We start from the raw sequence: 12,562 nt of genomic DNA on the forward strand, positions 1-12,562 counted from the left end.
AACCTACAGAATGGGAGAAAATTTTTGCAATCTACTCATCTGACAAAGGGGTAATAGCAAGAACCTACAAAGAACTCAAACAAATTTAAAAGAAAAAAACAAACAACCCCATCAAAAAGTGGGGAAAGGATATGAACAGACAATTCTCAAAAGAAGACATTCATACAGTCAACAGACACATGAAAAAATGCTCATCATCACTTGCTATCAGAGAAATGCAAGTCGAAATCACAATGAGATAACATCTCACACCAGGTAGAATGGCAATCATTAAAAAAATCAGGAAACAACAGGTGTTGGAGAGGATATGGAGAAACAGGAACACTTTTACACTGTTGGTGGGACTGTAAATTAGTTCAACCATTGTGGAAAACAGTATGGCGATTCCTCAAGGATTTAGAACTAGAAATACCATTTGACCCAGTCATCCCATTACTGGGGATATACCCAAAAGATTATAAATCATGCTGCTATAAAGACACATGCACGCGTATGTTTATTGCAGCACTATTCACAATAGCAAAGACTTGGAATCCACCCAAATGTCCATCAGTGACAGACTGGATTAAGAAAATGTGGCACACATACATCATGGAATACTATGCGGCCATAAAAAATGATGAGTTCGAGTCCTTTGTAGGTACATGGATGCAGCTGGAAACCATCATTCGCAGCAAACTATCGCAAGAACAGAAAACCAAACATCGCATGTTCTCTCTCATAGGTGGGAATTGAACAATGAGAACACTTGGACACAGGAAGGGGAACATCACACACCAGGGCCTATTGTGGGGAGGGGGGAAGAGGGAGGGATAGTATTAGGAGATATACCTAATGTAAATGACGAGTTAATGGGTGCAGCACAACAACATGGCACATGTATACATATGTAACAAACCTGCACGGTGTGCACATGTACCCTAGAACTTAAAGTATAATAATAAAAAATAAAAAAAAAAAGATACTCTCAGATTACTGGGAAAAAAAAAGAACAATTTACCATTTCTAAGCATAAGGCAGTGTCTAAGTGTCTATGAGGATAACATAATGGATATAATAACGTCTCCATAATCAAGCTTATTATAATCTAATGTAAGATGTTTATCAATAACAACAAAAGAAGCACAAAATAATTTATAGAAAGAAAAAAAATAAGTGGCTTCTCAGTATCACTGAAATTTGGACGATGTCGGAAAGGCCAAATGGATCTTGTAATTTTTCTTACAATTATTAAATTAATTTGTCATTAATAGGTTTACAAAAAAAATTCAAATTTAAAATAAGAATCTTACTTTCAGGTGTTTTTTTCTGCCATTGACTGAGTTCAGCGGTTAAACATTTTACCTGCATAATTAATAATGATAGCTACAAAAGAAGAAAACAAAGTCATATTCTGTGGACTATCCATAGCTATTCATAGAGGAAAATACAAACATTCTTAATACTTTAACACTCTGCAAGGGGTTGGCATTCCTAACTCTCATGCTGCTCAAGAGGCAATTTTAATTTTTAATCTGTTTCACTGATCCACTGATCTATTCCTAAAGCAATTCCATAATTCTGATTATTATAATGAATATCTTAGTCCTTTTTGTAGGCCAAGAGTAAAATCAGTTCAGATTTAGATAGTAAAATATCTATGACTATTATACCTAACACAAAGTTAGCAGTCTTTGTTCTAATTTTTTTTTTTTTGAGACAGTCTTGCTCTTTCGCCCAGGCAGGAGTGTAATGGCGCAATCTCAGTTCACTGCAGCCTCCGTCTCCTGGGTTCAAGTGGTTCCCGTGCCTCAGCCTCCTGAGTAGCTGGGATCATATGACCACACCACCAAGACCAGCTAATTTTTTTGCATTTTCGTAACGACGGGGTTTTGCCATGTAGGCCGGACTAGTCTTTCTTCTAATTTTAACAAGGTAGCAAAATAGCAACCAACAAGCAATTTACTCAGTTGTTAAATATATGTATAGCTGCTAAAAGACAAATAATAAAAAAAAAAAACCTCTTGTTCTAGAAAGTTTTTGGAATATTCTCCCAACTCGTAAAGCAAGAAGAGTAAGAAGTTTTCCAAATGATTAAGCATACAGGTATTAACAAAGCTATTAAACTTGAGAAAAATATAGACAGATATATTTCTTTTCCAAAATAAAATGAATTCCACTTACCTTGTATTTTTTAGGAAGAAATAGAAGATTCATACCTGAGCATTTGAATCAGTGAGTGTTTCGGTTCCAATAAGTGATAATTTATTCTGACACTTGATTTAAAAAGTAAAAAAAAGCAAGTCACACACGTTAACTCACAGAAAATTCCCTTCCCCTCCTCTTTTGTACCAGGCCAACAGAACACTCTTCTAAACCACAAACATCTGATGGAGAAGAGTTTGTTGAAATTCCTCACTTTGTAAGTAAGACGATTAAGGCAGCCAAACAAGTCCCAAAGTGAATACATCACAAGTAAAAAGAGACACCAGAATGAAGAGAAAAAAAAAAAAAACCCAAAAACTAATAGTTAGAATGAATTACAAGTCAGATAACTGGAAAGTGGGAGATTAAAAAATATAAGGGATAGCACTATAGAAAAATAACAAGAAAATAGTAAAGATCATAAAGCCTTCAGGAGACATTGTTTCTGTGCCGTTAAAAAAGTACAAAACTGTTCATGATAATTACATGAGATAAAAATATGAGTAAACTCTATTTCTGCTCATTTGTAGAGCAGCATTTCTCTATACAAATTTTAAGTAATTTTAAAATCCAAATTTGTATACTGAAAAAATACGTGAAGCAAAAAATAAAAGGTGGAAGGATTATAAAAATTATCCTGAAAATACATTAATAATAGAAAATACCAAGTATTTATATTAAAAAAAAATTGTAAGAAAAGAGAAAAACCTGACTAATTTGCCCAATTCTGAAACTTTACTGGGAAGAATAAGATGCTTAAAATATCTATGCCCTATCTTTTGGCTTCCCTGGGCTACACTGGAAGAAGAATTGTCTTGGGCCATACACAAAATACATTACAATAGCTGATGAGCAAAAAAAAAGAAAAAAAAGAGGAATCCATAATGCTTTCAGAAAGTTTGTGTCGGGCTGCATTCACAGCCATCCTGGCCACATGTTGGACAAGCTTGCTTTAAGTAGAACAAATTTTCACCAACATATTCTAGTGTACTAAAGGCAGTTCTATCTCACCAACTTCGAAAAGGTACATACATTTCAAACAACATTTTCTACATTAATTTATGTTTTCACTCATAATTATGTGTTCTTCCCACTTCTATATTCTCTATTTGGGGAAATAATCCCATCAACCACCCAATGACCCAAACCAGGAACCTGAAACTAACCATATATCCCTTCCATTGCACATAAATTAACTTCTAATCCTACCTACTTATCTCTTGAATCCACTCTTCTATTTGCAATGACAATACTTAGGGCTTCCTTACTTTTTACCAGAACTATTACTTGAGCTCCCTAAATGCTTTCTATCTGTAGTCTTACTCTTCTGCATTCGATTTTCTTCAAAAACACCAGAGTAATTTTCCCAAACTGCGTATCTGATCATGTCACTTCCATACTTAACATCCTTTAGTGGCTCCCCATTAGTACACACTCAACAAAATCCTTTATGTTCTTGCCCCTGATTACTTCTCCATTCTTACCCTAGAAGTCCTTCTCCTAATGTACATTTATCCATAATATTCTATTTAGTGTTCTGTCAACTCTCGCAGCTTTTACTTATTTTCTTCTTTATGCTTTGTATACTACTACTACTTTTACAGGCTAACTACTAATTATTCTTTAGAAATGAAATCAGTAATTACTTTTTTTTTTTTTTTTGAGACAGAGTCTCACTCCGCTATCACCAGGCTAGAGTGCAGCGGCATTACCTTGGCTCACTACAGCGTCCACCTCCCGGGTTCAAGCGATTCTCCTATCTCAGCCACCCGAGTAGCTGAGACTACAGGCATGCACTACCACTCCCAGCTAATTTGTGTATTTTTAGTAGAGACAGGGTTTCATCAAGTTGGCCAGGATGGTCTCGATCTCTTTACCTCATGATCCCCCAGCCTTGGCCTCCCAAAGTGCTGGGATTACAGGTGTGAGCCATCGCACCTATCCCAGTAATTACCTCTTTTAAAAAGCTATCCTTGACCCCTTCATCTGAGTTTAGGACTTCTCCTAAGCATAGTCTTTGTACTTCTATAATATGTCTAATATTGTACTACAACATAATATAATGGCTGTTGTTTCCATAAGATGATAATCTCCTTGGGAGAATGGACTGCCAAAATTTTTCTTTCCATAGCTCATCTAGTGTAAAGTTTCTTGAATGAATGCTTATAGGTCTAAAAGCTATATAAATATTTATCATACATAATGGCTTTTGGAAACTAGCACAACAAGCATTTCTTTCCGGAGTCTATTATTGAAGTTGATTTAAATCTTATATTAATTATCACTTCTATCTTTTGATACTTACTTCTTCCATATCTTTCCACATTTCTTCACATTCTCTAATAAGTTCTTCTTCAGTATTTGTAACATCTCCCACATCTGCAGTACTATCTGGATCTAGATCTTGCTGATTCATTGATATGTGCTTTGCGATTTTTTAGCCGTAGAAGAAAAACTAAAGCAAAAAATATTTATTCATTCAGCAGTATTGGTTGAACACTTATTACCTGCCAGATACTCACATAGGGGATAAGAATACAGTAATGAACAAAACAGACAAAAATTCCTCCTACCGTGAACCTTATTCTAAATAAGGAAAACAGACAACAAAATAAAAAATAGAACATACATATACTGTAGTATATAAAATTATTTATAAGTGCCATGGAGAAAAGACAGGGAAGAAACACAGGGAATGCTAGGGCAAGGACAATATAATTTTAAACAAGGTGGTAATATAAGGTTACTGAGAAATTGACAACCGAGTAAGAAGACATGAAGAAGATAAAGAAATGAAGTACAGGGATGAACAGGGGCAGAGGGTCCAGGCAGAGGGAACTGCAAGTGCAAAGGCCTTGAGACAGGAATATGACTGTCATGTTTCCACAGTAATGAAGCAGCTGGTGTGATTACAGCAGATTAAGTAAGACAGAGTAGAATATGAGGTCAGAGAGACAATATGGATGAGATCATATGGGCTTGGTAGGCTATTTTAAGGACTTTGAGATGATAAGCAATTAGTTTCAAACAGAGAAATGAATCATTTGAATTACATTTTAACAGTACAACTCTGGTTAACTATAGGCAGTAAGGACAGAAACAAGAAAACCAATTAGAAAGCTACTGCAATGACCCAAGCAAGATGTAGGCCAGGATAATACTGATAGAAGCAGCACTGAATGTCCAATTCTGGATATATTTTCAAGATGAAGCCAACAGAATTTCTTAACAGCATGTATATGGACTGTCAAAGAGAGAAGTAAATTATTACGTTGCCAGTTACTGAGGTGAGAAAGATGGTAAAAGACAGATTCGGCAAAAATGGGAGAAGTGCTGATTAAAAACTCAGTTTAGGATATGCTACATTTGAGGTGTCAATTATTGGAGCTGCTGATTAAGCAATTAGAGATACATGTCTGCAGTTGAAAGGAAAGTTTTGAGCTATAAATATGAATTTGACAGCCATCATAACACAGATAAGAGTTACACACTACATAATGACATTTTGGTCAATCACAGACCGCACATACAGCAGTGGTTCCAATGGAGCTGAAAAATTCCTATTGCCTACTGAGGTCTTGATGATCCTCATCCTGCCTTAGGCCTAGGCTAATGTGTGTTTTCGTTCTTAACAAAGAAACTTAAAAAGTAAAAAATAAAAATAAATAAATTGGCTAGAAAAAAAAGACATAAAGAAAATACGCCAGGTGCAGTGACTTACACCTGTAATCACACCACTTTGGGAGGCCAAGGTGGTAGGATCACTTGAGTCCAGGAGTTCCAGAACAGGCTGGCAACAAAGTGAGACCCCCATCTCTAAAAAAAAAAAATTTAAAAATTAGCTGGGTGAGGTGGCACAGTCCTGTAGTCCTAGCTGCTCAGGAGACAGGGGCAGGAAGATCACTTGAGCCCAGGAGTTCAAGGTTATAGTAAGCTATGATCACACCACTGCATTTCAGCCTGGGTGACAGAGACAAACTCTGTCTCTGAATTAGAAAATAAAGAAACGAAATATTGTTGCAGTTATACAACATGTTTATGTTTTAAGCTGTTATTACAAAAGAGTTGAAATGTTAAAAAATTAAAAAGATAAAGCAAAAAACTTACAGCAAATTAAGGTTAATTTATTATTGAATAATTAAAAAATAAATTTAGTATAACCTAAGTGTACAGTATTTACAGTCTACAGTAGGGTACAGTAATGTCCTAGGCCTTCACATCTTCTCACTACTCACTGACTCATCTAGAGCAACTTCTAGTCCTATAAGCTACATTCATGGTAAAAGCCCTAGACAGGTGTTCCACTTTTTATCTTTCATACCGTATTTTTTACTGTATCTTTTATATGTTTAGAAAGGTTTAAATACAAAAATACCATTCTGTTACAATTACCTACAGTATTCATCCTAGGTGTGTAGTAGGTTATACCATCTAGGTTTGTGCTCACATGATGAAATCATCTAACAATGCATTTCTCAGCACATATCCCCATTAAGTGACACATGACTGTACTTACAGTTGTGAGGGTGGGTGAAATAAGAAAAGGAAGAGCGTGCAGCTAGAAATGAGAAGATCTTCAGGCCAGGAGTTATTGAGGTAAGAACCAACTGAATCGTCTGAGAAGGAGCACTCAGTAAGTTAACAGGAAAATCAAGAACATGATGCCCTGAAATCCAAGAATGTATTCAAGGAAAGAATGATAACTGTCAAACACTGGAGACGGGTCAAGTAAGTTACAGAGAACTGATAATTTATTTAGTAATAAAGAGGAACAAACTGGTTTTTCTAAAAATAGTCACAGCAATATTTCAGGTTGTATTCCCCATCAAGAGGCAGAGTCTTTTTCCCCTCCCCTTGAAACTCAGTGTGACTTTGTGGCTGTCTTTATAAACAGAATACAATGAAAATGACACTACATGACTTTCAAGACTAAGTCACAAAAGGCAATATAGTTAACTTCTCGCTTTCTCTTTCTTGGAACATTCACCCTTGCAACCCAGGCACCACGTTATGAGAAAGCCCAAAGTAGCACAAAAGGAAGAGATCACATGAAGCCCATGTAGAAAGGAACTGAGGTTCCCAGACAAAAGCTAGTATCAACTGCCAGACATACACATGATCATTTCTGACAATTAAGCCCCTAGGCTTTGATCTTCTAGCCAAGGCTCCAGATACTGTAGAGCAGAGAAGCTGCCCCTGCTGTATCCTGTCTGCATTTCTAATGCACAAAACCCATGAGCATAATAAATAGTTGTTTTATACCTCTACATTCTGGGGTAATTTATCACAACAATTTTATTGGAGTAAACATACAAAAATGAAGGCCACAGATAACCTTTATAGGAGTAGTTTTAGAAAAATGGCAAAAGTCTGATTGAAGTAGATTCAAGAAAGAATGGAAGGCAAGGAATTAAAAATATTAAGTATATGAAATGTTTTCGAGAGTTTTTTCTCTAGCCAGACATGGCAGCACATGCCTGTAATTCCAGCTACTCAGGAGCTGAAGTGGGAAGATCCCTTGAGCCCAGTGAACCCAGGAGACTGAGGCTGCAGTAAGCCATGATCACACCACTGCACTCCACCCTGGGTGACAAAGCAAGACCGTAAGACCATACTAAAAACAAAAACAAAACAAAACAAAAAACCACACATACAATTTTTTTTTCTTTAAAGCAAAAGAGAGAAATATGGTTACTAACTGGAGGGAGATACAGGGTTAAAACAGATTTTTTCTTTTTTAAAGATGGGAGAAAATATAGTATCTTTATATGGTACAATACAAGAAAGAAATATTGCTAATACAAGAGAGAAAGGGGAAAAGAAAGAATGGGATCTAGTACATAAGCAGAGGAGTTGGCTTAAGATAAATGAACATGCAGTTCATCCATTTTAATGGGAGGGTTATCAGAATATCAAGAGTGTAGATGTAGGTAGGTAGGTAAGTAGACGTGCTGCTAGGAACTTGTAGAAATTCCATGTGGATTGTTTCTCTTTTCTCAGTAGATGGTAACTATAGTCATCAGCTATGAAAGGATGGGAAGAAAGTACTGCAAGTTTAAGAGCACAGGAAAAAGAGATGTATAAAATAGATATATAAAAAGATGGGAGAGGATAAAGTTACAGGATTATTCAGCAGTAGCATTACTGGCTCACCTGAGATTAGTATCACCAGTTTAAAGTAAAACCAGAGCATGGTTGTTATGTTTTCTTCTATGGTGTAGCACCACAGGTACAGACAGGAACAAAGTGAAAGAATGGTCATAGGAATAAGCAGCTAAGGCAAGAGAGAGAATATAATCACTAGGGAAGAGAAGGTCAAGAAAAAGAGAGGCCAAATTATTGGATCATCTATAAGGATATTAAAATCACTAAGAATGATGATAGTAGTACTGCAAAGGGCAACAGTGAGCCAGGAGCTAAAAATCTTCAAGGAATGAGGGCGAGTAAAACAATCTTGCTAGATGATTCCTGCAAAGAATAGAAGGGGGTTACCAAATCTGGTGGCATAAGATTCAAAACCGGGCAATTTTAAGAAGGTAGACAGTGCAATAAAGAATGAGGATGTCTACCCTACATCAAATGCAAACCAGAATACGCCTCCTCAATATCTTTATTCATACGGAACTTCTGCATTTTATACTGCTTAATCAATAACTTATTAACAAGAAGTTCTAAGGCAAACCTAAATAAATGGAAAGATACGTCATATTCATGGACTGAAAGACCCACATTGTAAAGACATTAATTCTCCTCCAAGTTGAGCTACTGAATCTTAACCAAAATCCTGAAAGTTTGTGTTTCTCTTTATGGGACTTGACAAGCAAATTCTAAAACTTACATGGAAGTACAAAGGGCTAAAACTAGCCTAAGCTCCTCATGAAAAATAAGATGGGAGTACATACCCTACACTATTATGGCAATGTAGAATTGGCACATAAATAGGCAAATTGAGCAATGGAACACAACACAAAGCCCTTCTTGACTTTCTAGATTCACATACATATGGACCCATGACATATGACAGAGATGACAATGCAAATCAAGGAGAAAAAAATAATCCAAATAGATATATATTTTATATATTACTGTTTTTTAAATGTATATTTTAGTCCATATAAATCTTTCCCTTTTATTTTTTTTTTAACAAACTGAATAGTACTTGCGGAGAAAAAAGTAAGTCTAAATTCATACCTCAATCTTTACGTCACTCCTCACTCCCTCAAAAAACCCAAAACAGAAATCATAAAAAATAGGAAGAAAACACAGAAACTTTTTAAATATTAGACTAGGAAACACCTTTCTAAGCAAAACTAAAATCTTTACATAATTTTTTTTTTAATTCTGCATAGACAAACATCTCATCAACAAAGTTAAAATTTAAAACCCCAAAACTTAGGAGAAATACTTGTAATATATATGGCAACCCAAGACCTAATTTCCTTAATGTATAATGAGTGCCTACAAATTCATAAGAAGAAACCAAACAACTTACCATAAAAAAAAATTAAAAAAAAAGATTACCAAAAAAGTCAGGATATCAATTACTTTGGAGGAAGAGTGGAAGGGAGAGAAGGGTTGTAGCTGGGATGGGCCAAATGGAGAGATTTCTGAGGTAATTATCAAAGTTTTATTTCTTGACTAGCATGATGGTAAGGTGTTCACCTCATAATAATTAGTAAACTTTACATTTATTTTGTGTGGGTTTGTGTCTGTATTTTTACAATAAAAAGGTAAACAACAAAAACAATTCAACAGAAACACGCAAAGGACACGAATGAGGAACTCAAAGAAAAAACAAATACCTTTTAAATATAGAAAAAGTATATTCATAAGCTCATATATAATTTATGAAAATGCAAATTAAACAAGCATTAATTTTCATTCAGAATGGCAATAATGTAAAATTGGTAAGAGATAACACTGGCAAGCATGTGAAATAAGAGGCTTGCACTGTTGGTGGAACAATCACTTTGTATGATAATATCCATCAAAATTTCACATGCATTTCTTTTGACCCAGAAGTTCTATTCCTAGGAATAATCCTAAAGATAGATATATTTGCGTAAGTCTATACAATTATGGCGCATTACTTAAAGAAAAAAAAACTTTAAAGGTATGAACTTTGCAACTGGACTACATAGGTTTAAATCCCAGTTTTGATAACTTAAAAGCTATGAGACTTGGGCAAGTCACTTAAACTTCCTGTGCTTCAGTTTCCTTTCCTATAAAATGAAGATAATATTAAATACTCCCTAGAGTTATGACAATTAAATGTGTGCGTGTATGTGTGTGTGCGTGTATATATATATATATATATAAAAAAGCAATGTAGCTAGCATATAAAGAGCTTTATCAGTGTTTGCTATTAACAATTTGAACGTCAACTAGTAGAAGGCTGAATATCTCACCTGCTATACCCATAAGACATAGTTTAAGTCTACAAAGCCAAAATCAGTCGTCACCAATTTTAGAATATTTTTAAGCAAAAAAGTCAAACATAAATATTTCTTTACTGACCAATAAAATATATTATCAATATGCAAAAGGAATGCAAAACTCTGCACATGTGGTGGGGGTGGAGGGTGAGGGATAGATAGTCAACAAATTATCTGGTGTGGCGATTTAATGTGGCATTAGAATAAAAACATATAGAAACATTTAAGAGCTTGCTCTCTACCACTTGAGGATGCAAGATGTGAGCTGTATGTAACCTGGAAGAGGGTCATCAAAAGAACCAGAAAATGATGGCGCCAAGATCTTGAATCTCCAGCCTCTAGACCTGTGAGAAATCAATTTCAGTTGTTTAATTAAAACACACACACACACACTTAAGAGTTTAACTTTTCCCTTTCCCATATTTTGGATTCTTAAACCTATCTTTCTGGAAAGGGAACAAGTCAACCTTTTGAGGTCCCCAGTTAAGACTACAATACTTAATCGATTATTTATTGAAAAAAAAACAGTATCTCTTTATTTAGGGATAATACTATACTTAAAGAAACTTGCACTATTAATTGGGAAAAGATTAATATACATGAAATAAGCAAAAAAACCCACATAATTCTAAAATATATTCATTTATTCAACAAGTATGTTAATGTATGCCATTGGTCAGACACTAACTGTGTATGTGAAAAACTCGGTACTCGTAGAGCTTCCATTCTCATGGAGACAACATAAATGAATGGATAACTAAACACATGATATGCTTTCAGATAGTCAGAAGTGCTATGAAATGGTAAAGTATACACCACTGCCTGCAAGTACTATCAGAATTCAGGATAGTGAAGGTTAAAGAAACCAACCCGGAATAAAGGAATTAGTCCATAATAATGCTTAATAAATGTTAACTAGCTACATTATTATTATTATTATCACCTTCATCCTCATTATTGCCATGGTCTCTGAAAGATGAGACGTTGTAAACCTGAAGGCTAGATTGCTGTGGAGATGTTTTCAAGCATAAAAACGTAAGACTGGGAGGCATGAACGAAGAAGGGAAATTTGTGAGACACAAAAGAAAGTAGTCTGATGACAGCAGAGGGCAGAGAAGAAATGAGACTTGCTAGGTAGAATGGTCAAACAATGGGAACCTTTGAAATAAAATAAAGAGCCTACTATGGGGGGCAGTTCCTCCCTGTACGTGGTGCCTATCTCAAGGCAAAAGTAGAGAAGAGATTTACCACGAGGATTTTATTGGGTTGGTGTAAAAGTAATTGCGGAGAAAAAAAGTGTTTTAAGGAGGTCATTTTGACAAGTTGTATTTGATTTTTCTAAAAACAGATTAAGATCATAAATTTTGTTATGTGCTTTTTACCTAATTTTTTAAAAATGAAGAAGACAGATGAGGAGGAGGAGAAAGAGTTCAGATGACTACCAGGAGATGAAATCCTATACCAGGGAGAAGACAGAAGGGTGACCCGTTCTGCCCTAGGTCATTTGGTTACTTGAAGTAGCTGTTTCTCCACTCCACCCCCAGAAACGGTAACAAGCACTCACCACCTTCTTCAGAGAATGTGTGACAGAATAAAGTTCAGGAGAGAAAATATGTTTAGTGCATTTGAAAGGAAACCCGCGAGTTAACCACTTCCTTCTGTCCCCACCCCTCCATCTTTCTCTAGATACTGGCGAGGTTCTGGAGCTGGCACTGGCGCGCGAAGCCGAGAACGGGGCTCAAAGCCCGGCTTGGAAGTCAGGTATGCAGTTCGCCGGCAGTAAGGGTTGCACCTTGCGGACTGGAGCTCCACAAGCTTCAGTCGTTATATCGCCCTCCCCGGCCCAGCTCTTACCATCACAGCGCCACAAACTCCAGGTCGCCTCCACGCTGCGTAGGCAGCGCTTGCCAGCACCGGGCGTCTGCGCGCGCTGCATGCCCATT

General features: G+C 36.0%; 1 protein-coding gene across 3 annotated transcripts in view; it reads right to left on the bottom strand.

Annotated features, from left to right (window-relative positions):
• Positions 1-12,547, bottom strand: part of CENPK (centromere protein K) — a 49,258-nt gene extending 36,711 nt beyond the window's left edge. The window contains exons 1-5 of one of the 3 annotated variants that reach the window (XM_011940686.1): positions 12,474-12,547; positions 10,862-10,963; positions 4,490-4,639; positions 2,199-2,255; positions 1,293-1,365 (exon numbers count right to left, since the gene is read on the bottom strand). In XM_011940686.1, the coding sequence (XP_011796076.1) occupies positions 1,293-1,365; positions 2,199-2,255; positions 4,490-4,600 (241 nt within the window). In that variant the 5' untranslated portion in view covers positions 4,601-4,639; positions 10,862-10,963; positions 12,474-12,547. The remainder of the gene's footprint in view (positions 1-1,292; positions 1,366-2,198; positions 2,256-4,489; positions 4,640-10,861; positions 10,964-12,473) is intronic. The other 2 variants (XM_011940687.1, XM_011940688.1) reach the window with 2 other exon arrangements.
• Between the last annotated feature and the right edge of the window lie 15 nt (positions 12,548-12,562).

This window comes from Colobus angolensis, unplaced genomic scaffold (genome assembly GCF_000951035.1).
Source record: "Colobus angolensis palliatus isolate OR3802 unplaced genomic scaffold, Cang.pa_1.0 Scaffold192, whole genome shotgun sequence".
Classification (NCBI taxonomy): domain Eukaryota; kingdom Metazoa; phylum Chordata; class Mammalia; order Primates; family Cercopithecidae; genus Colobus; species Colobus angolensis.